Source organism: Meleagris gallopavo, chromosome 5, assembly GCF_905368555.1.
Source record: "Meleagris gallopavo chromosome 5, MGAL_WU_HG_1.1, whole genome shotgun sequence".
In the NCBI taxonomy this organism is placed as follows: Eukaryota; Metazoa; Chordata; class Aves; order Galliformes; family Phasianidae; genus Meleagris; species Meleagris gallopavo.
Genome location: NC_139408.1, coordinates 863,548 through 888,263, shown reverse-complemented (window position 1 = coordinate 888,263; position 24,716 = coordinate 863,548). Strand labels below are relative to the sequence as shown.

Sequence of the window (24,716 nt, the reverse complement as noted above, 5' to 3'; positions counted from 1 at the left end):
ACCAGTAGTGTTCTACGTTTAGTGAACAAACGGTTCATCCTTCCCAAGTCGCTGCTGAAGAGCCTGAAGGCTGGCACACCCGGAGCACAGCCTTCCTGGGCAGAGCTCCTCCACTTCCCAGTGAAGGCAGCATGCCTCTGCAGAAGGCAAGGCGCTGCAGTCAGCTGCTCGGCTGTATCCCACCAGCACACAAGACCAGCTGGCTACAAGGCTGGTATTGCCCTTACTCGTGTTCTTTTTGGTGTGCTTTGTAGAAGTGTTTCAGAAGGGTACAGCCTGGTTTTGGTGCTATTATGTTGCTGAGATTACTGATAGTTTCGCTATTTGCAATTCTTTGCGTGTGATTAAAAAAAGGAAGCGTTTAAAACCCAGCAGAGATGTGAAGCATTGCAAGGTTCTAAGTTCTGATCAGTTTGGACTCTTGCAAATGTAGGAAGGAGTACTGAGAAGGGAATACAGCACAGGGCAGTTAATGAAAGAATTCACAGGTTATAAAGCACTGTCTGATTGGAGGTATCAAATTCAAATGTTTGCATGAAGGAATAAGAAAAAAACTGCTGCTTTTTCATTAAGCGTGGTCTAGCACAACCTTGGTGTAAAACAGAAGCCTGAAGTCTGCTGTGAATGTAAAGGCACAAATTTCTGGAAAGTTTTAAGTTCACACGGTCTGTGAAGGTACTTCCCAGACAAGAAGGACAACACAATACTGTGCACTGTGCAGCATAGATAACAAGAAGGGTCGTATCTGCCCCGACTTAAGCTATGGAAGCAGGACACTGCTCCTAAGTAAATGAGATCTATCACAAAAGCTGACCACAGAAGAGAAAGAAAAGGTGATAATTGTACACAGCTGATTTAAAATGTGTAACTCATATAGACCGTAACCTTAAAAAAGAGAAGTCAGAATGTAAAAGCTAACAGTGCATTTAAATGGTTAAGGAGTTTCTGAACTGCCCTCTTTCCTAAGAAAAGATGTCTCAGGTTGCAGCTACTCTGAAAAGAATAGTTTTCCATCATTTGAGTACTTTCAAAGAAGGTATTTCTAACCTAGCTGCACATTAGTATGTCCTTGAGGACAGAGCAAGATAAATACACGTCACCTATCACTGCATTGTTAGAATTAAACAGCGAGGGAGAATAATAATGGTAGTGTAATTCCTAGTGAGATTCTTCAGAAATGGAAAGCTGCACTGTTTTAGAGATAACTCTGCTCTCTTCTGATAGTTACGAAACAGCAGCATGCTGAACTTCTGGTACCTTAGAGAAGGATATATCCTTCAAAATGCTTTATTCAAGAAAACCTATGGGACCACTGCTCATAGAGAGGGTCAGAGCCAGAGACCGATTACAAGATTTCTTGATGAGGAGAGACAGTCACAGTAAGGTCGATACAGCTCTGAGAACCGCTGAGCGAGAGGATATTCAGTAAATGCATACTGAATATTGAAAGATGCAGAGAAACCAGGCACTCTGTATATTTTCAGTATTATAACTGAGCTTTAATGAAAGTACAGTCAAACAGCACCTAATTAACTAGTGAAACCTTCACTTTTACTGGAGTTGGAAGGGGATTTCAAAACATCATATACTTCCCGTTCATTTTGGAACAGATATTTGTCAACACTTTCTACAGTGCATCCTTCATTCTTTAATACATTTATAATTGAAAATACTCCAAAGATGATGTAATTCCACAGATCAGCTAAGGATTTCTTACCATGCTGATGTGGCAATCAGTGACAGATTATAAAAACATTCAATGTCTTATTAAAGAAGGAAAGTATGTTTATATTTCACGGCACGTCAAACAGTGGCTGAGAAGGGACAAGAAAGAACCTTTCTGCTCCTTTTCTTACCCCCATGCTCCAAGGACAACTTGTTCTGACAGCCTGCTCTGGAGGCCCGGCCATCATTCTCCAAATCATCTCTCCACAGTCAGGATGAATGCAGCATGCCAAACTACACGATGCGGTGTGACACGTTGTATGTGTCTGTGGTAATGCACTTGTAAAACTGCATGCATTTACAGAACACATTAATAACGTTCTCTTTAGAGACTTCCTCTTCAAATTTAAGATCACACCCACTATTTGCAGCATAGATGGTCACCACAATGGAATTTAACCATCTTACCCATTTCAGAAATATTGCCGTATCTTGAACATTTAACAAGGTTTCCATTGATTTTATAGGGGTCAAAGGGAGGGAAGGGCTTCTAAGATACTTTTAAGATAATGCCTCCATTCCACTTACAAGGGATGCTGCCTTTTTTGACACCTAATACCACGGGGTTCTCGACATGCTTCCCTTCAGGTAGAGAATCCATTCAGCAATGAATGACTTCTCAAACTGGTCTATGAGCTCTTTACACCTTATGCACATGGCCCCAGATTTCTCTCAGCTCCTTCGAATGCTTTGGATGCGTTAATCAGCCACTGACTCTGGTTGCAAGAACTGCACAGAGCAGAGTTCTGAGTGGTATAAAGCAAGAGCACGTGGGACCCTCGTGACACTGTGGACTTGGGGACATTATTTTGACATCTGAGTGGGTTGTCACAGAATTCTATGCATTTTTTTTCAGGGTGCTTTGAATAACACATGGAGCAACAGTCCACAAATTGCAGTGAGAACCTGCAATTCTTTTGAGCCACACTGAAAAATAAAATCCAGAACTTCCCTCACCTGCCCTACCAGCAGTGTAAGGTCACTGCCAGATCAACTTCCCATCTCACCTGCTCTAACAGCAATGCTTTTTGTAAGCTCATTGCCAGGCAAACAGAAAAGTCTGTTTAATTTTCACTGCATGCAGACAAAACAGATTTTGTTTTGGGAAGATGATTGGTTTGCAATGCAAAGTGCCCATTGAAAGATGTTTGCGATTTCTCCGTATGTAAGGTTTCCAGAGTCTTTGGTGGTGTCCAAAGAGGTATGTCATAGCATGCTCATACAGAAGTAGACTGCTTAAATTACTATGCAAGGCCCTGTAGCCACAGTAAATGCTGCAAGAAAATAACGCCACCCGTAGCACAAGGCTCATGTCCTGATGATATTAAATTCTCACTCTGTGTGCAACTTGGCAAAAGACCCCTCCCTCAAAATTTGCTCACTAGTAGCAAAATGGTCCTTTTAAAAGTTCCTTCTCGGTTCAGACTGACTTCCCCATCCATTCTTCTTCTGAGACTGATACTTCATAAACTATATACATTTGACTGTTTCCTTTTTCACTGGAAACCTAGAAAGCTCATTTGCTTTGTGTAGGCACAAGGGGAGACCATGCCACCGACCTGAAAGAAATAACTTTCCCTTATTGCAGCACAGCCTGCTGGTTGCTGTGTTGACGCCATCACTGGGTGAGCGACAGAGCAATTCCTTACATTACTCTTACCCCAAACTACTGCATTCTAGTGCCACAATACTTCAAGTGTGAATACTCCACACCGGTTTTAAGTATCACAATTGTTCAGCAGGACGAAGAGCTGACCTGGTGACCCCAGGAGAAATGCACTGGAGACTGGAGGGCTAAGAGAAAACTGGTCTTGAAAGTCAAGTTTTACAGAGTAAGAGTCAGATAGCAATCACATAGAAATCATTCTGCAGAAATCTTTAAAAAGACTGAAATGTAAGCTTACATATGATCCCTGATTGTATGTTTATTTACATACATCCGTAACACAGAAAGTCTCTGGATAACGTATAGAAATTACAACTATCACTGCCTAAAAAGCACTACAGATTAATAAAATGATTTGAGCAGATCCTGATCCGCCCAAGAAAGAGTACACAGTTCTGACAGATCCCTTAGTACAGATGGTGGGAGTGAAACGTATCCACATAATAATCACATCCTTACCAAAATTGAAAACGTATGTGAAAGTCATGGTGGTCTAGCAAAAATATAAACTCATAAACGATTTCTTGATTTGGTGTCATCATTCATTTCTTTCATTTGAGAAATCATTTTAGTAGGACATACAAAGATTGATGGCTTTTTCATAAAAGGATATTTTATGAAATAGTGAAATGTAGCATATTTCTACCTGATAAATGCAGAGACCTGTAAACTTTGAACCCACGCTGGCCTTTGTTGCTCGTGACCCTGTTTAAATGATTTATTTTCTTTTAACAACTGAAGTCTGCAGGAGGTAGAATATACTGTGTAGATCTTTAATTCTGTTGAAAATTTAACAGTTTAAACACAGAATGGCTGACATTAGAAGACCTATTACTGAAAAGTCGTATTATCTTCGTTTCAATATCCCTTCCAGGAGCGATATTTACGAGTGGAGAAAATGGATAATTGATAAAAACAACCTGGTAGGCTCCTGCAGAGCAACGGAGGAGCTGGTTGGCATCGTTGGCTCCACACTGGGGTGTCTGGTGGACTGCATCAAAACTACAGACTCTTGGATTCCAGCACATGCAAGTATATAAAATCAGCAAACTTGCCTGTTTCTGGAACATCTTGAAGGAATCGAGTACTTCCAACTCTTGTGAAATATATGGATTTAAAGATCCTTTACTGCTCTTTATTTATATTTTGTCAGTGTGCAATAAAGTCAAAATAGCATCCTTAGCATATTTTCTACTCTTTCCCGTGGAGTTCACTACAGAAATTAAGTAAATCAGTCCTCTTCAATGCGATGCTAAAAATCATCTCAAACCCAAGTTGTTTTCCATAAGGAGACTCCAACATTGTTTCAGAACAGTGGGGTTCAAGTCAGGATGTTTCCTCAGCACTATACTCCACTCCTGCCCTACTGCCCTTTCATTAGATCAGCCTACAGAACCGTACCAGGCCTTAAGGTGTACCTAAGCGTTATCATACAGTGCCTAATGCTCCCTTTATACAATTCAACTGATGTGACCTAAGACATGAATAAGGTTGGTTTTTTTTCAAGTTGCTCATTCACGGAATAAGCTTCTTAGGTGAAGCAAATTCTGTGTTTGTGAAACATCTCATGAATATATGCTGCTGTAATATAAATAGTAAATTTTTAAAGCTCCCCTATTTTTCTTTACTCTTCATTATTAGAAATAAATCTTATGAAGCAGATAAAAGTATTACAATTAATCTCACCTGAATGGAAACAGTATGTACTATTCTTTTCAATACAAGAGAAACTGGCTTTGACTAGAGTGGCAACAACTGGCAAACTGATTTTATAGTTTTGATTTATTGAATATTAGGAAATAAACTTTTTTAATAACGACTCCATTTAAGTATTCATTAAAATGGAATTAGTGCAAGCAGGGCCAGATTCTCATATCCATATTCTTGTCAGACAGCATTTTATTACACAGAAGTCCCACTGACATCAGTGGGATTACTTGTAAAAGACTGTTCAGCATGAGTGAGAATGCAGAGCTCGCTGCTAAGAGCGTACAAAGGGCTACAGAGCTCTGAGGCCTAACTCTGCAACCCTACAGCTGTCCCCACAACAGCCCTCAGCGCCGAGGAGCAGCACGCAAGTGTCTGCCTAGGACTCCTCGTGTACGTTGGTGCGCACCGGTGTCTGCCCCTCGCCAACCAAAACGCTCACTCGCTTGGTCCCTGCCCCAACTGCATGGCACTTGAAATAAGCACCTTCATCCTCACAAAGGAAATTCCCAAAGATTCATTATTTTACTTAAGACTGCGTGCTGAAGATGTTTACCTTCATAGCTCTTTCGGTCTGAGCAATAGTTAGAACACAGGAATGCATAGCAGTGTGGCCTTAACACAGCACTACGAAGACGGATTTATAAGACAAATCACTCAGAAAAAAAAAAATAGGGTGATATAGTAGTGGACCTTATTAAAGGATCAAGGCTGCATACTGAAATCCTTTAAACTGCACAGCTGAAAAGATTACCATCTCGTGTTTTTGTTTTGTACACTCCTGATTTAAATATATCTAAACAAATAAACTCATACGATGGCACAGGATACAGAGAATTGGCTTAGTTATTAATGCTGGTGGCCATTAGAAAAAGCGTATCCATTTTTCCACATATATCTCCAAGTGCCCCTCAAACTGACTTTGATTACCTGTACTACCTTTCTTTATTCAGTAATCGCTAAATGAGCCAGGGAGAAGGCTGATAAATCTGACCTTTACGTATAAAGCAATGATATGTGAACAGTTGGTGACTATCTTAATTTATCCTTCAATCAAAATTATTGGCAATCAATCTTGGAAAATAACCTTTAGTTTATATGCTGTGCTTTTATATTTTCATTCCATACATGACCGAATGCGAAACGCACCGCTTGACTGAGTGAGCATAGGTAGAATGCACTCCTGACAGCAAATCCTTCAGTCTAATCAGTCACGATACATACAGCCCTTCCTTCTCCATGGAAACCGCTGCTTCTGAAGAGTTTCTTAGCAAAAAGCCATTTTGCCAGTAAAACAACAAATATGGCCAAAACCAATTTCCTTAATATTTCTTTAAAGTCTCAAAAAAAAAAGGTTTGTTTTTGTTTTTTGTTTTTTTTTTCCCTGCAGGTATAATTCATAAACAAGCTACTTGCTCTGTTTAACTTTGGTTTAAAAACTAGCCAACACAAAGGGTACTCTATCATATAGTTCTCAAAGGTCAGAGCTGAAAGCTTAAACTCCAGGTTCCACTGAGATAAAGGCACTGTGCTTTGCTAAGTTATGCTATTATCCCTGCTTATGATCTTCACTGACTTCAGAAAGAACTGCACTGCTTAAACAAAAAGGAAGTCTGATTCTAATTTGCTATCTAGATCTACATTCTTATATTCTTTTTATAGATTTTTGAACAACTTATCACTGGCATCTTCCTTCACTCAAACATAAGTGAAAGTTTTATCTTGCTTCGGATATCGCAAAAATAATTTATGACTAAGGAAACAAAACCTTTTGTCTCACAATATATTTCTTTGCGACAGCTGTGCTATTTCACTGAAAGCACAAAAGCTGTGATGGTCTGGACTGCAATCAACCATTTTTAATAGGAATTTTTTACAGACTTTTAATAAGATCTCCTAGCATAATTTATGGAGAGAGGTTTTGAAGTGAAGAGGCATTGTTTGGCAAAGTGTTCTTCCTCTAATCTCAGGAAATTTAAATAATCAACTGCTCATTTCCTCTAAACTTAGGATTTCTCCTAAAAAAAATGGTTAAGAAAAACACCTGTTACACTAGCAGCAAAATAAGTGCACCTAGGCCCCAAACAAAATGTATTACTAATAGCTGTTCAAAGGCAAAATACTTCATGTCAGAACAAATCATTACTCATAATAATAACACAGTATTGAGTTTTGTCTGTTACATTCAGAATATTTAAAAATATTTTGAATGTAGATAGCACGCTGGTTAGGATAACTGCACGTTTGTTTGTTTGTTTAAGTTAGGGAGATTCAGTAAGTGCGCAAACATTTAGAAGAAAACCGGAGAAGCACCCAAAAGTTACTGCACTTACTGAAGCAATCCACAGTTTCTCTGAGCTTGGCTGGGATGAGGAAGAGAATCAGGCTTCCCCGAGACCTCTGGTAAGTCTTGCAAGAAGAGACTCGCAGCGTATGTCAGCACTTTTGCTTTTGTCCCAGCCAGAACTAGGGAAAAAAACATCAGAAAATAAATAGGGGGCACATTTCTATACATCAACAAAGATAATCAAAGCTCCTGAACATGGGGCAGATTTTGGATGACACCCGGAATTTATTCTAACTTTTCAGGGTAATCCATCGTCCATATTTATGATTTACAGTGACAGCTGTCCTAACTGTGCTCCTCCGGTTTATGTTGGTTAGAACACCTCTCCCACAGGTGGAAGACAAAGCGAAGCAAAGCAAAGCAAAAAAAAAAACAAAAACAAAGCAAAAAACAAAACAAAACAAAAAAAAAAAACAGAAAGAAAACAGAAAAAAAAAAAAAGAAAGAAGGAAAAGAGATAGGCGAAAAGAAGGGAGAGAAAGAGAGGGAGAGAAAGAGGAAAAGCCTTTAACGGAAGGGCTAAGAACAGCTCAGGTGCAGTCAGAGCGCCAGGGACTCGTCCAGGTCATTGTATGCTGAAGACCTCAAGAGGGCACTCAGCACAAAACATAGTGCATTACAGGAATCCGAGGAGTTGACTGCAGTTCATTCCCAGGCCAGTTTTCACAAAAAGCAGTCATCCTTACCATTTCTCCAGAGAGCCAACTCTGCTTTCATCTCTTCGTCACTACAGATACAGAACTGTAATAAAAAATAAAAATAAAAAAATCTCAGGAGGTAAAATATGTCATCATAAAATCTATGCTTCTTTTTTTATATTGAAGAATAGCCCTTTGTTAACGTTTTTTAACAAAAGAGGACCAGTTTCTACATTCACCTCTAAAACCTGACTTTTCGAAAGCTGTTGATGGTGTGCTAGCCAAAGAACTTTGCTTTCTTCAGTCGCTACGTTCAACACGTGCAGGACAGAATATCACTTCCTTAGACTCCACCCCTCTGGCCTACCTACAGAAACTAAACGAAACCCAAAGCAGTTTACAGGGGGTTCCAGTCAAAATGCACCTTCTCTCTCTTCAGCCAAGACTTAGCGGGATGTTTCTGCCCCCACGCCTGTATGTGTCCACCCAGGCACACAGCCGCCACTTCTGACACGGTGGCGCCTCCTGTGGGTGGGCTCCTGCTCTGCCCTGTCGGCACAGCGCGGCTCCCAGCCGCTCCAAAGACCTGCAGCCGCAGGGCTGCCTGACCCCAGGCCTCACAGCTCTGCACCCCAGCAGCCTCTGCAGCATCTCTGACTCTCCACTCAGAGCTTGCATCCCATCTGTGCCCGGCTTCTCAACTGGCTACACAGTCTGCAAAAGGGATTATAAACAATTGCCTTGTTCCCACAGAGATGTCATTATTCTGATGAAACTGAAACCCATTCTTCTACAACATCCTCTTTACATTGGTAGTTTCACAAAACACATACTGCCCCTTCTATATTCAAAGTGGACTTCCTGATGCACAAGTTCAACCCCCAGCTATCATCCATCATCTTAATTCTTCCGGGACAAATGAAGTATCGTGCAACATTCCATATGTGGATATTTCAGCAGAGCTCTTTAGAGGCATGTCCTGTCATCCCTCTACGATCAATGGTTAATTTATTTTTGTATATTTAGAGTAATACACAACAAACCTCCATCTGAGTACACTACCTGAAGAAAAAGCAAACACCAGGGTGACGAGTCAATTCCCTGCATGAACGGAGCCATTTCAGGGCCGTGGGGCACCTGAGACACTTACGAGCACGGCACAGCACGTGAGCTCTGGGAGCCTCGTGGCAGTTTGCAGCCATTCACATCCTAAGACACCAAGTGACACTGGGCTTTGGCACCTGAAATGCCTCCTGGGGATCTGCAGCAGATCAGATGTACCGCGTATTATTCTTATTCCCCCCCGTGTGCCAGCAGCACTATCCAAAAGGAGTACAAGCATAAAAACCAGTGTGAGTCATGGCTTTTACCAGTGTGCTCAGTGCTTCGGAAACACAAATGCGGATGCTAGAGCTGCTGTGGTGTTCAGACTCCACAAGTAGGTCTGGCTGCTACGTGCTCAGATTTGCAGGTGGGAGAGGGGCTGTATGCAGCACCACTACTGCCTGAGGGAATTAAGTTTACAAGATGCTTTTATCTCTGCAAGTTATGATGGCTAAAACTAGCAGTAAGAATTAATTCTGCCATTAGCAATAAAAGGTTGGAGACACCGGTGCTTTAAACATCTTAGATGAAACGTACATTAAAAATATCTCCCGAAACACTTGGTGAGGGGAACCCAAAAGGGGTTATGGCCAGAATCACCTCAACGTGTGTTAATCGTGATCCAAACGTGTGAATCTCCACGCACTCAGCGTTCAGCCACGGGAGCACAGGCTGTCCCAAAATCTCCATATTCCACAACTTTCGATTGTGACCAACTGCTCACACTGCCAGTAATTCCACTGCCCAGAGACTTATTCCAGTTTTTACACTGGTGGTTTCACAAAACACATACTGCCCCTTCTATATTCAAAGTGCTGATGCACAAGTTCAAACCCCAGCTATCATCTATCATCTTAATTCTTCCGGGATAGAACTCCTACTGTCCAAACAATGAAGACGAATCCGTTGGGATTTGATTTACGTTTTTAGAGGCAATTTGCAGGACAAAAAAACGAACAACAACAAAAAAAAAACCCGCAAAAAACAGCCCACGGTATTTTTAAGCACGGAGCCATTCTTTACGCCGTGTATCCCCCGAGTTCGTTGTCAGTTGCCAATTGCCGGCTCTTCCCAGCTACCTCCCAACTTGCCACCTTCGCAGCCGCCGCCTCAGAGCCCGTCAGCACCAACGGCCATGATCTGCGGCGCGAGGCGCGGGCGGGAAAGCAGGGCGGGAAAGCTGGGCACGAGCCGAGGCGCGGCGCGAGGGGAGCGCCAGGTGAGGGCGCGGCGCGAGCGCCCTCCCGGCACCCCCCACGCGCCTCTCCCCTCCCCGAGGAAGCGGAAGTGGGTGTCTCGCGGCACCGGAAGTCACTCCGTCTTTCCGGTGCGGCGGCGTGCTCGGGCCGGCCGCGGCAGCCTGCGCTGCAGTCATGAGCGTCCCCGCGTTCATCGACATCACGGAAGAGGACCAGGTCCGCTGTCGGGGGGCGGCCCGGCCGAGCTGCGGGCAGGCGCGGGGAGGCCGGGAAGGGGAGCGGGAGGCGGGAGGGCAGCCGTTTGCCCGCGGCGGGCCCCTGCGCCGCAGGAGCCGGGCCTCGGGCTGGGAGGCGGCCCCGGCCCTGGGACGGCTCTGTCGTGCGGGGGTGCCGCGCTCCCCGCCCAGCGACGCAGCTCAGGTGGGAAGGAGCGCGTTAAAGAAAACCCGAATTCGGAGAGACGCCTGGTCTTGGTGCTGCCTCTTGAGGAGCTGCCACCTCCCTCATGCTTTGCTCTGTGGTCTCTTCAACAGTGCTTTCTTAAGAAGTGACAACTTCTTCAGTACTGGCTAAAGCATTACGTGTCATGGGCTTTGCCTGTTTTTGTCTTTGACTGGCAGCGCGTGTTGTTTCCAGTGGCTTTTAAGTGGTAGACTTGGAAACGTACATGAACCGCGTTCAGAAATACCAGCCTTCTCTCCAGATCTCACCTGCCCCAGTGTTCAGTAAATCCCTCTAGGGTACTTAGCTCAGCAGTCGGGCAGGGAGCGCTTGGTAATGTCTAGCAGCACTGTGTTGGTTTGACACTGAACCTGACAGAAGTTACACCTAGTGTTACAGTTGCATCCAGATCAGGGCTTGCCTGTGACAAGGCAAACCAGGTCACAGGATTGCATTGGGCACTGTATTTTATTTGTTTGATGTCTGTAAAGTCTGTCTTCTCTAATGTTGTTCTGTTTATACGCTTTTCTGGAGAAGACACAACTAAATTTTTAAAGGTTGTAAAAATTCATAAGAAAGCATCGTTACCAGTCCTGCACTTTGTAGTTGTAAGTGACACGTACCCAGTGTGAGAAAGCTCAGCAGTGAGGTGTTGCTCTCAGTTCCTGCCTCTCGCATGAGCTGGTGTTTGGGTTATATGCTGTCTCTGGGGAGAGGGAGTGCTATGGGATACTGGGTGGTGCCAAAAGACGTCAGCTACTACGTGAGTGGCAGGGGAAGAGAAGTGATTGTGGAAGAAAAATCTGTAAGAAATTCTATTACTTTAACATTGCTGTTCACAAACTGACTGTTTTGTGCGTTTCTTTTAAGGCTGCAGAACTTCGAGCTTACCTGAAGTCTAAGGGAGCTGAAATCTCTGAAGAAAACTCTGAAGGGGGACTTCATGTTGACTTGGCACAGATCATTGAAGTTTGTGATGTGTGCCTGAAAGAGGATGACAAAGGTTTGTCACTTCAAGTGTTGCCAGTTTTGCTAAACTTACGACAATTAATGTTTTCAAATGAGTAACCGTGAGCAGAATTTAGAGCTGTGTTGCGTGGCTTGCATGTTAACGCATGCGTATTTGTGAAAGTGCAGGTACTTACTTCCAGCAAGGCCATGTGAAATTTGCATTTGCTCTGCCCCTCCCTTCTTCAAACGTCCGCTGCCCTTTGAAGGAGTCAGCAGTGGAGCTAGGCTGTGCTTGTTACGAGGGCACCTGAGTTGTATATGAAACCAGTTTTCCCTCTTAGAGTTACATGATAAATATTCGGTGCTAGCTAATGTTTCTGGTGACAGATCAAACAAGTAGCAAAACAGTCAAGACTAAACATCTGTGACTAGAAGACTAGAAGACCACATTGAGCCAAATCTCTTGTATATTTTGAAGAAAACATTGGTAACGTTGGCGTTTTATCTTTTGAAGTATTTTGCAAAGTGAGTATGCGTAGCAGAAGTAACTGCAGCACCAAATAGCTGCTACTGAGGGTGAGTGTTGCTGGGAATTCTAAACAGCTGTATATTTTGTTCTGTGCAGATGTTGAGAGTGTCATGAACAGTGTAGTCTCTTTGCTTCTTATCCTGGAACCTGACAAACAAGAAGCTCTGATTGAAAGTCTGTGTGAGAAGTTAGTGAAATTTCGGGAAGGAGAGCGCCCGTCTCTCAGACTGCAGCTGTGAGTATTTTGCAGAGAAAGGTGTGACAGTCTTGCAGAGGGAGTGCATTATTTTGCACATCTCTCTAAATCAAAGCATAGGATGTCGGATTAAGATGTGTCTATTGTAGGGAAAAGTGTAAAAAAAAAGAAAACTGCCTATCGTAAAACAAATAATTGTTATACTTTCTTTGCTAAGTATTGCGAACTTAAAAATGCACAGAGCTTTTGGCTTCTCTGCTGGGACCTGTTATAAAACACTGCTACAATTCAGCGTGGACTTACGGCGCTACCAGGTGCTTTGTACAAGCACACGCCTGACTAGAAACACTGATATGCATTTCTTTTTTCCTAAATGTTTTCCTAAATCTTTTTAACTCAGATTTTTGTCGTTTGTGGTTTAGACTGAGCAATCTCTTCCATGGTATGGATAAGAACACTCCTGTGAGATACACAGTGTACTGCAGCCTTCTTAAAGTGGCTTCATCATGTGGTGCCATCCAGTACATTCCAACGGAATTAGATCAGGTAATTACTGTGGTGCTTCAAGTGGTGGCCTCTGTATTAGCCACACTGCATTTCACTAAGTATTACTCGGAGTTAACACAGACCATCTCTTCCTGCTAAAAATTGCTAGAGTCTATGAAATAGAAATGTAGAACACAAAACTTTTTACCTTTTAAAGGTCTACGTGTAGAATCTAGATCAAGCTGCCATTTATTTTTTGTCTCCAATTCTGCCTGTAGTTCCACGAGGGTTTCTTGCGGTAGTAATGAAAGCGAGCAGCTTAGATCAGGAATTGGGGCCGTGGTGTTCCATGCTCTGGAATCGCAGTGTATTGCAAGTTCTTGTCCTTAAGGAGTAACACAGAGAATGCAGACTTCTGGCTTCTTGGGGTGAAACTTCTACATTCTACATGGGGAGCCTGACTGTCAGAGGATGCAGAGGATAGATCTCTGTGAAAGATTGTTTTGAATCCTTTTCTGCTTGAGAGTCAATAACTACAGTTTCGTTTTAGCTTTTTTCCAGTGCTTCCTTTTCACTTGTATTTGACTTAGGTCCGAAAATGGATTTCTGACTGGAACCTCAGCACAGACAAAAAGCACACTCTTCTCAGGCTGCTGTACGACGTCCTCGTAGACTGCAAAAAGAGGTATAAAAGACAAGTAATGGGTCGCTGCATTTTACATTGATGTATTGCAAGTTATATCAGGAGAACTATTTCTCATGGCGCTTTTAAAATTAATCTGAACTAATAATTCAGTCCAAATATACCTGTTGCTTTTTCTTTTGTTTTAAGCAGTCTTGCATTAAACCGTTTCTTAGAGAATATTAATTAGGAGTGAATTACCTACAGACTCCCAAAATAAAACTATTCCTTTTTGTAAATGTTAATCTTCAAGCATTGTAGCGTTACGCCAAGTTTATTTGGCATAAGTTTAATTGCACTTTTGACATTTTAGTGCATGGCAGTGCTATCTCTTTTTTAATGACGTTGGGAGGCTTATCAATCAGAGTTAACAGAATCAGTCTTCTAATATAAACATTACCTTTAAGACAAAGATTTCTACCAGTCATCAAAATTAACGTCTGCAGAATACCTGCTTGACTATTTTAAATCATTATCCTGGATCACAAGAGGTATCTTTGATCTAACAAACTTGGCAGACCAGTGTCTTCTGGCACATAAAGCAATGCCGTCTGTACCGTGCCTGTAAATTAGTGTAAATCTTAATGAGAGTTGTCATCAATTTATCTTGGATACGTGGTGTTTTGAATGTATTGGCCAGGGCTGTTGATACGGGCCGAAGTGGTTTCGGCGTGTATTCCACAACGGTATCAGCCTATCTGTCTAAAAAACCCTGCTGTGGATTGCGGGCGGAGGGAGAGCAGCATTTCCTGTATCTGCATGACATTGTACTGCTGCAGAAGGAAGCACTTCTGTCCCCCATCCATTTCTCTGTCTGCACACATGCTGGTGTAGGCACTTGTGCAGCTGTACAGCGGACTGGATGGGGAGGTGACCTTTCTGCGGAAGAAAGGCAGGTGTGGAGCTGTCATAGTAGGAGGAGAGTTTTTTCTGGCAGGAGAGTTAGCTTATTCTGGCCTCGTGCAACTGTAGCCTGGAAATGCTGTGTCAGCAGAGCAGGATCATTTTTACTGAATCTCCATTTAGGGATGATTAATCCTCGTGGAGTTGTTACAGTGTGAGCTACAGCATTAAGGCAATTTCCTGTCATTAACGTTAAAATGCTTTTGCACTGACGATACTTCATAACAGATTTACATTGGTCAAAATCATTTCAAAAATGTTAATCGAATTTTATATACGACATAGCACTTCTGTTTTACAGTATTACACTCATAAGCTGTAATGCTCTTACTCCTGAAATATTTCTCATCCCGTTGATTTATTCAGAGGTTTTAATTAGCTAAATTCCCATGTTTCATAGCTAATTATGTTTTAACTGGTTTTACTATCGGAATATTTAACTTCTAGCTTTTGTTCTCGGTGCTACGGTAACCTTATTACCAAGGTTATTTAGCAGTTAGCTGCTCAGTTTCAGAAAAAAATGACATTTTTGCTTACCAGTAATATTTTTTAAGTGAGGCATTAAAAACTTCTACAAACCCCGTAATATATTACTTCTGCGCTCAGTGTCCTTACCATCTGTTGCAGTGAGCTTTGCAGTGAATGGAGCAATTTTTCAGAGCGCTTACACTCTTCTCCAGGAAAGAAAACAAGAAGTGACCCTAGCACCTTTGACCTGGTTCACTCTCCTGGATCAGTGGGCAGTATTTGCAATAGTATGGGAAACACACAGCAGCATTCCAGCTGTGGCACACAGGAATGCTGCTCGGTGTAGCGGTATGGGAAGATAAGTGGGAACTGAAAAATAAGCAATAAAAATCATACCTCAGTTACTTTGTTGATTTATGATCAAGGAAAAAAAAAAACATTGTTGAAAGGAATGGAATCTTGGTCCTTTGGCTTCCTTTATGTTTTAACTTCAGCTCACGTGGCAGAAGAGATGGCTTTCTCCAGCAGCTGGCTTGGTAACGAACAGCTCCTGAAAAACTCGTTTTTTCAAATCTTTTCCAGTCCCTTTCTGATGGAAGTTTCTTTCTTTCTGATGATCAGAATCGTCTTTAGCTCTTTGAAGAGGCAATCTTATCTTTCCATTGATCAGCTAAAGAAAAATTGGTAGCCGCAGCTGGAAAATTGATAGCTGGTGTCGCGTGTTTCTGGGTTTTTGTATTTGGCAGATGAACTTTGCCAGAGCTTAGTTACCTTCCCTGCTACTCACGATTGATTCTTGCCATAAAGGTTCTATAGTAGTTTTCTATGTCAGCTTGCTTAACGTGCAGCATTTTCCTAGCTGCGTTGGTATGAAACTGCAAGGTAATACAACCCGTTTTCTTTTCCAGTCATAGGTGAAGTTTTGCAGGCAGGCACGTCTTGTTTGCAGCCTAAGAGTTGCGTTCTCCTACGAGGCCTTGAATGTCCTGCCAGGCTCCAGCCTGATGTAGCTTACAGTTTTAGCAGTAACCTTTGGCAAAATGGCGATCTGCCTTAGCGCTCTGAACACCGTAATGTGTAGCGGTAGTGTGATGCTGAACAGAATCAGATGAAGGAATAAAAGGAGTAGAATGATCCTGACGTATTGGTTGAGACTCAGGAGAGTTTCACACAGGAAGCTTGGGAGTGGAGACCAGGCAGGGGATGTGAGGTGGCGGGTGATGCATTTCAGCAGTGGCAACAGCAGTGTGAAAGACAAGCTGTGTTCTGGTCAGCTATGCAGGTTTTTATGAGCGCAGCATGCAGGCTCTTGTTCACCTCTGGCAAAAATGCATAGCAAATGGCAGTGACTGTGCTGAAAACTGTGTTTCGTAGCTGGGAATTTGATCTATTAGACAGTGTTATTGTGGTCTTTGTAGTCCTGTATTGTGGTCTTTGTAGTTTTCATGGAAATAAATAGGAGGCATTAGCTTTGAAGCAACCTTGATATGTGCAAAGCTGTCTCAATTTGTTTTATTTCACTATTACGTGGCTGTTCTTCTACACACTAGTATCAGGTGCCAGGACAAAGCATCAGCTGACCTCTTTAATTGGAGATAATGCCTTCTTCCCGTGATGTCTGAATATTTGCACTGCACATCTGTGATAGCTGGCAGCACAAAACATCGGCGATATCTCTAGGAGCACAAAACTTCACTCTACAGAGAAGCTGTCAAACAGCAATTTTATGAGTTTTATGTTAAATACCCATATAAAGATAGTCATTGAACTATAAAAAAACAAAAGACAACAATGAACATTCTAGCTTGTGCTGCTACTTAGTTAAATCCATATGGGACCTGCTGGTAGTGTTGTGCAGGTTTAGTCCTCTCTTGTGCTGCTTTTGCCATTACTTAAAGTTTTAAAGCAATTTGATATGTTATTGTCACACAGTTTATTCGTTTAAGGAAAACTTTGTAGGTCTGCTAGACCCTACTTGTATATATGTTTCGACTGGAATACTGTTAATTTTCTTCACCGGGGGAAATTGGCTGTATCTGCAATTGAAGTACTTTGAAGGAAGAATTTAGCTTTACATTGTAGCTCAGAGAGAACATTATCCTTCCTTCCTATCCCCTCAGAAAGTACTGCATAAAGGGGATCCCAAGGATATTGCACCAAAGCAGTTGCCAGTCTGTGTGAATGCACGGGGAATTTCTGCAAAGCTCCTGTTCTTATTAGCAGATATTGGTTGTATCTGCACCCAGATCCTACTGTGTCTATACTAAGTGTAAGGAGGCATCAATGAAATCTGTTATCTGTCTGGACAAACTATTGCAGCTACTATCTTAGTAGTTAATGAGGATCCCATAGGAAATAGGATGATGCATTTTTCTTGTTTTGTTTTCTCGCTGAAAACTTTGTAATAAGCATCAGAACTTGCTGGCCTCACTAGTGAGGTGAGAACTGATACATAAAAATAAATAGAAGTTAATTAAAATGACACAGTCTGTCTCTTATCTGTCTTGGAGATGGTCTGCAGTAACACTGAGGAGCCGTTTAAAAAAATTATCTGGGTAGACGAGGCTCAGAGTTTACTCCATTTTCTTAGAACGAACGCTTTTTTTCCCCCAGAAGCTGTCTGTCAACACAGCGTCGGGAGCTGCTTGCTTCGTGGCAGCCTGAGTTGCTTGAATTGCTGGCCACTTAAGTTCATCAGTAAAATGAGCAGCTCTCACTCCGAATACTCGGAGACAATCTGTGAAAGAAGAAAAGGGGGCTTTTACGCAGCTGTTTTTCTGACCATAAATATTCTTGAAGATATGCCGTCTTACATTTGAAATAAACTTTGCAGTGCTACTTATTCTGCAATGATTAAATCCAGATGTGCATAAGAGGAGCGTTCTAGTGAACCATATAAAGCTGTTCCTAGCTCAGAAAGCTTTTTCCATAACCAGCAGGTAATTTATCAATTTAAGAGAATGAAATGAAGGGTGAAGATAAACATTTTGTAGAACAAGAATTGAAAGAATACATCTAGTTAATTTGTTCTTTCCACTAGAATTAAAATGGATCATCTACATCTTTTCAAGTGTAATTTAATTTGACCTGCAACATCATGACGGAATTATTTAAATATTTGAGTGTTTTGGAAGTATTTTTTCAGCAATCCTGAGGTGACTTTATTTTTCTTCTTCAGCGATACCGCAGCAAAAGTAATGGTGGAACTGCTGGGGAGTTACACGGAGGACAACGCTTCCCAGGCTAGAGTTGATGCTCACAGGTAATGCTGACCTCCTGGTTTCCTCACAAGTTTTTACTGTATCACAGTATTATGTTGATTGCTTTATGACAAAGAGTATGGAATGGCCTTGTTGGCAGGAGCCTTTTTTCTACAGCGTGCTGCCCTGATGAAGAGTTTGCAGCCTATGGTAGGTTTGGGGGTTTCTAGGTTCGCTCCACTGTGCAAGCATTCAGGAACAGTTCTGCTCACTGCTGAACTTTCATAAAATAGGTAGTTTACATCAGGTATCTGATCAAAAGTTGAATTGGTGTCCTGGATTTCCGATTTTTTTTTTTTTTTTTTTTTTTTTACTTGCTGGTTATCTGAATCTTTAACTTAAACGTTCTTTTCGGATAGCGCTTTCTATTGAAACTATTGCTCTCTTTCCTAGGAGCAAATACTAAGAATATGAAAAAAAAAAAAAAAACGATTTGGTGGATATGCTGGAAGTAAAAGTGGTTCTTAACTGCGTGTTTTCCCTACAATGCATTTTGCATTCTGCTTTCCATTGTTCTGACAAACTTAAGTTTTTAATGAGTTAGATAGACCTGCTGTGTGTGTAATAGCTTGTGTATAAGTTAGCAGAAAAAACAGAAGGACTCATTTTGAAAATTAAAACATCTGTGTATAAGTAAATGAAAACCTCAGTGAGTCCCATCGAGGCCTTTTACATCTCAAAGAACAAACCTACTTAGAATTGACCACAGTGCTGTGTCTAGGCAGACTTCAGTTTCTTCTGGGTGTGTGTTATGTGGCAGGGTCGTGGTCTAGGCCATCAGCACTAGTGTAGCACTAACAGTCTTCTAATGTGCTGTCGAGCAAATGCTTTCATCTAGAGTTCTAGAAACACTTTAGGACTGTTTATAGTCTGGAGCTGCAACTGATAAATCATAGGTCTTGCAGTGTTTGGTATTGAGGTTTTCTCTGCTTTATGTCACATGTTCAAGTATAATTAATCTTCCTAAACGACTTAATTCTACGAAATTTTAGGAGGACAGTAAAAACACCACGAGGAATGGAGGTCTGGCTGTAATAAATGTACAGTTGGATACAGTAGGTTCATCTGTAGTCCTACCACCTGGCAAGTTTTAATTGCGATATGGGGCAAAGTACTGAGCATTTGCTCGTTCTTGTTTTTTTTTTCCCCCAACTGTGAAACAAAGATTTAAGTTACTTAGGAATGTGACATGCCTCAGATTTAAGCCTAGTTGAAAACCCTGGAATATCTCCTAGAAAGCAAAGAAAAACAAATGGAGTTGCATTTAAAATGTGTATCGCTGTGAAAGTAATTGTTTTTCTTTTCTAATTAGATGTATTGTGCGAGCACTGAAAGATCCAAATACCTTTCTCTTTGACCATCTTCTTGCCTTAAAGCCAGTCAAATTTTTGGAGGGCGAACTTATTCACGATGTGAGTAGCTTTCTTTTTCGCAAGCTGGTTTAATATCTTATGAAGTCCTTGCTTAATTAGTGTCCGTGGGAATTCATTGGAATAGCGGTCTGTGTCATTAAGCTCCAGTTGCATGTACTATTTTTTTTAAACATTTTCTTAGAATCAGAAAACTGAAATGTTATGCGTGAGATGTATAATAGAAAGTTTGCCTTCAGAAGCTTCGGAAGATTAGCTACAAGTTGCACCTTCACCATGAATTCTTTTGGCAAAACTGCCTTTCTGATCTGAGAAAATAAGCGCAGCACAGATTGCCCTTGGCTTCCAGTAGGACACTTTTTAAGAGCTGTAACTGTTCTTGTTTTGGGGGTTGCGTATTTGTTGTTTTTTGCCCAGTTCAGTAGTACTTCTGTTGTTTTGTGTGTCTGTGCATTCTCCAAAGAGGGAAACAGAAAATGTTTAAACTGTTCTTACATTTGTTTTCCATCTTCTAGCTTTTGACAATTTTTGTAAGCGCTAAACTAGTATCCTATGTCAAGTTTTACCAGAACAACAAAGACTTCATCGACTCCCTTGGTAAGTTTTCTAGTCGTCGTATTTCTGACATGGCTTACGATTATAGAACCTGCAGAAGACTTAAGTTCCAACCCAAATATCTAAGACAGAATTTTAATACTGATTTTTTTGGTTGTTTGCTTTTCTAAACAGTGGATCAGACTCTAACCTCTCAGAAATGGACTGTCTAAGTGTGTTTTTTTTATATATGCTAGAACAAGCTGTATTGGGGGTTTCAAATAGCAATCTGTTTTCCTCCACTTCATTCACTTAAACCCTTCGGGAGGGAATATTTAGTGCATTGGTACATCAGGCTGGGGTGGAGATGACAACTTCAATAAGCGAGACAGCAGCTTGTATAAATCTCCTAACTGTTTTTTTAATGATCAGTAACTTTATAACAGCAAATACTTCAAATACTTCCCCTGAACTGCAAGGTAAAACATGCAGACTAGTGTGCGTGTGTGCGCGTGTGCTGATGCATTAGACCTAGCAAGTCACAGTCTGTCCCAGTTAATTTGTTTCATCACACGAAGCAATGTGATGGAATGTTAATGTCAGCACCCTCTTTATTTACACACCGTGGAAAAAAGGAGTAGTAATTAACACTTTGACACTCCCCCGTTGATGTGTAATTGACTGTTTCAAAGGAGCACTGGTTCATAAGCTATTGCGTGCATTAAAATTACGTTTTTTATATTCCAGCTTTTTAGGACAGGGGTCAGTGACAATGCAGAAATTGCTCAATGATGCAGATTTTTTTATTACTGCATTAAGGTTTTGACATATTAGTAATGAATAAATGTTTCCATAAAAATCTGATTTTTTTTTTTATAACTTTGATTTTGAAATGACACTTGAGCACTAAGTGAATGCATTTGAATAAAGGCATAGTTTTGCTAAAGCTGAGTTTAGTGCAGCCTTTTAACATATGCATTATTTTGTTTAATGGACTGTGGTATAATTCTGAGAATAATTACCCTCAAAGCTTAAAAGTGCTGGTACTCTGAGTATTAAAATAATAGTTGTTTTTTGTTTTTTTTTTTTGAAGCTAAAAATTAGCAGCAAGTTTTCAGTAGTTTGTAAATGTAAACCTATACACACATTATCTTTTGTCTTTTTATCTAAACGTTCAAAATGTTCAAAAATTTTACACTTGTCTTTCTAAGGGGAGAGTTTATTTCATATAGTAGTTACTTTTATGCGCTGAAGTGGTTTATCTGTTTGGTACTGGCCCATGGAAATATTTGCTTAAAACGCAGCTGTGCTTATATCTGTATACCATACAATAGTCATCATCTATTTTGTTTTGCCTTCCTGTATCTACGTTTAACTGTGAGTATAAGGTCTCCATATTTTCAGTATGTCTGGTATTCAGGTGATCCTAGCAAAATCCTTAAGTATCTGTACAGCTGTTTTGAAAAACCACCTTCCACTTACCTTGATTTCTCACCTTCTTTATGGTGCACTCAGGAAATTGTGAATGTCTTTCAGCAGCAGCTAAGGTAGAGATTCCGAAGCGGTTCAAACTGGAACGCTTGGAACTTGGTTTACTTCTTTCAGCTATGCCTTCTGAAAAACAGTGGCGGATCAATATAGAAAACAGTAGGATTATTTGAGGAGGCATTCAACAGTTCTCTAAAACATCTAGATCTGTTCCCCAAAACAAGTGCTTTTAATCATTCCGTTTCCCTCTCTCTCTCAAAATTCTCTCAAGTATTGGGCTTCGAAATAAAGGAGGACGTTGTTAATTTCAGAGCTGTTGCAAAATCAGCTTTATTTGGATCAGAGCCATTTAAGATTAGTCCACGAAAGCTGTGCAATGAAGGCTCCTACAGGTGGCTTCACTTTGTTACAATTTGTTGTTTTATTAATGCTGACAACTTAGGCCAGCAGTAGCATTATCTCTGTCAACTGAATCGCCCTAACATGTCCACATTTAATCTGGTATTATCAGCAGCCTTTTTCAGAAAGTTAATCAGCATCTCATTTGCATTTGTTAATTAGGGTTAATGTGTGCTAATTGATTTTTTGATGCTTGTAGGTTTCCATTAAACTCAGTTAGGTATATGTTTTCTGATGCTTCTCATTCATATGAGTTATAGTGATCACATTTTTGTTGAATTGGTGCCAAATAGGGAGCCTGCATCATAATTACAGCTAATTAACACAACATGATGTTCTCTACTAATGTGCTTTCCTATTAGAGTATGGATGTTATAAATTCCAAACTTAAATATTTACTGAAGCCATGTGGATGCTTACAACATCATCCCTAAAGCAAATGATTGCTGTTGATTTTAGAGGAACTTGCAGTGAAGCTTAGTTGGTGCCACGGAGAACTTGATAAAGAAAGGCCTTGGCTCATCCAAGGGCAGCTCTGTTCGCCTGCACTTTTTCAGGAGAAAGAACTCAGCTTTACACTGCAAGCCCAGGGTTCAGTTCTTTATGTTGCCATTCATACTACCCTGCAAAAGCTCTAACATACCTTAGCACCGGTTTACAGGTTCTTGAAGAGCACTTCTTTTTCTAAGATAGTAGATGCAGTAAGCATGCATGTAACTCATTGCTTTTATAATACAGCGTAAGCAGTTACTCAAAACACATTTTTAGGGGACAGAAATGTTAGGCCGCTGAACCATTACAGTTCTTTTATGTATGTACATGTGAACGAGCAGTGAGGCTGGACGAAGACTTGGACTTCACCAGTTATTTTTCTTGTGTTGCACTGCTATGCTTCCTGATGATCCAACTAAACGCATCACCTGTACCCTTACAGCCCAAGTTCTGTTAAGATGATATCCTCAGTAGTTCAAAAAAAAATTTGCACACGTCTTTTGGATATTCATTTTACTGATGATTGAGTCTTGATGAATTCCTAACTAAACTATACATAAGGTGCTTTAGCAGAACACAAGGAGGATGCAGGAATAAATAATACCTCAAAAAACCTTTGTAAAGCCAGGTATAATGTTTTCACTGTGTGAAATTCAAAATTATTGGAAGAATAAATAGTAAAAACCATGAAAATTAAACTAGATATTATTGAATTAATATCCATAAACCGTCACTACTTCTCACACAGGCTTGTTGCATGAACAGAATATGGCAAAAATGAGGCTACTTACCTTCATGGGCATGGCTGTAGAGAATAAAGAAATATCATTTGACACAATGCAACAGGAACTTCAGATTGGAGCTGATGATGTAGAAGCATTTGTTATTGATGGTAAGAACTGTAAGAAAGGACTTTATACAATGCTGAAAAACTGTACCTTATGTAGGCTTCTGAGCTAATATTAAATATTGAGAGAAATGTTCAATTCAATTCTAGTGTAGATGTATCTGTAAAACTTTTGTGTTTGAATGTACAACTGACTTTGAAAGAGTTGCTTTCTTAGTCATGGGAAATATATCTCAAATAATTCTGTCTAATAAATCGTTTGCGGGTTTGTCATCTGGTGTTGTTTGCTGTCATTAAAACTATTAGTTTGTAGGGGTATTCATTATTATTTTACAAGCTTGTTTAATAGCTTAGTTTGGCATCAGTAAGAGCAAGATACGTCCATCTTATAATGTCATTTCTTTGCATTTCTGCCTATTAAATTGTTAAAACTGTCAGCAAAACAATGTTAAGTGAACTACTGTTTTATACGAGTCTTATGCAATATGACATAACCCTATCTTGAAAATAGGGCTTAAAACAGCATTTCTTTTTTGCAGCTGTGAAGACAAAGATGGTATACTGCAAAATAGATCAGACACAGAGCAAAGTAGTTGTCAGGTAAGACTTAATTCTTCGTAGCATTTTGTAGAACTTATTGCGTTCTTATTATTTCGCTTCCAGTTGTAGAATATTTTAACTAGAGGCAAGGTATTGTTCCTACCGCTTGGTGATAGTTAAGTAGTTGCTATTTATCATAATTTTATTAAAGCTCAGACTGAATGTGATTAGCTTCTTTAATGAAAGAGTCCTATTTTCCAGCACATTTCATTTAATGACCTAATAGTGACAAGAATACTAATGACTATTGTTGCTTTAAATATTTGGGAAGGCTACAGAACTCTGTAACTGGTGAAGTGCGGCTTTTTACAGAAAATAAAAACAACCCTGCTCATGTGTGAGATGAAAGTAACGCTGTGAAAGAATTGGTAGGTGGGTATTACATCTAGTAATCATCTGATTTTGTTTTACTTCTCTAGTCACAGCACACATCGGACTTTTGGAAAGCAGCAGTGGCAGCAGTTGTATGATACTCTAAACACCTGGAAACAAAATTTGAATCAAGTCAAAAACAGTCTTCTCAGTCTCTCAGACACCTAAAGTGTAACCTAGAAATGTCTCGCAATAGATACATTTTATTCAAAACTTTGACCATTTGTTAATGTTTCCAAAATGTATACAATTGGTTTAAAGAAGACAAGTATTCTAAAGTGGAACAGAAAAGCAATAAAATGTGGGAAAATC

The 24,716-nt window shown here is 40.6% G+C and overlaps 2 protein-coding genes across 3 annotated transcripts in view; one reads left to right on the top strand and one right to left on the bottom strand.

The window, feature by feature from the left end:
* The window catches only part of LOC146544200 (uncharacterized), a 46,225-nt gene extending 35,738 nt beyond the window's left edge, over positions 1–10,487 (bottom strand). The window contains exons 1-3 of one of the 2 annotated variants that reach the window (XM_085223857.1): positions 9,788–10,487; positions 8,132–8,186; positions 7,432–7,564 (exon numbers count right to left, since the gene is read on the bottom strand). In XM_085223857.1, coding sequence (XP_085079983.1) covers positions 7,432–7,564; positions 8,132–8,186; positions 9,788–9,877 — 278 coding nt within the window. In that variant the 5' untranslated portion in view covers positions 9,878–10,487. The other variant, XM_085223858.1, reaches the window with a different exon arrangement.
* On the top strand, positions 10,455–24,716 carry EIF3M (eukaryotic translation initiation factor 3 subunit M). The gene is made up of 11 exons (XM_085223855.1): positions 10,455–10,602; positions 11,698–11,830; positions 12,404–12,542; positions 12,926–13,049; positions 13,580–13,674; positions 18,221–18,304; positions 19,615–19,714; positions 20,188–20,269; positions 23,334–23,477; positions 23,972–24,032; positions 24,452–24,716. The coding sequence occupies exons 1-11, from the start codon at positions 10,561–10,563 to the stop codon at positions 24,570–24,572; spliced, it is 1,125 nt and encodes a 374-aa protein (XP_085079981.1). The 5' UTR covers positions 10,455–10,560; the 3' UTR covers positions 24,573–24,716.

What these genes read in the sequence shown, in the direction of transcription:
- EIF3M (XM_085223855.1), top strand. Translation starts at nt 10,561, where the DNA reads ATGAGCGTCCCCGCGTTCATCGACATCACGGAAGAGGACCAG. An exon ending in TTCCAACGGAATTAGATCAG is followed by an intron (nt 13,050 to 13,579) that starts GTAATTACTGTG and finishes TATTTGACTTAG; the next exon opens with GTCCGAAAATGGATTTCTGA. An exon ending in AGAAGCATTTGTTATTGATG is followed by an intron (nt 23,478 to 23,971) that starts GTAAGAACTGTA and finishes TCTTTTTTGCAG; the next exon opens with CTGTGAAGACAAAGATGGTA.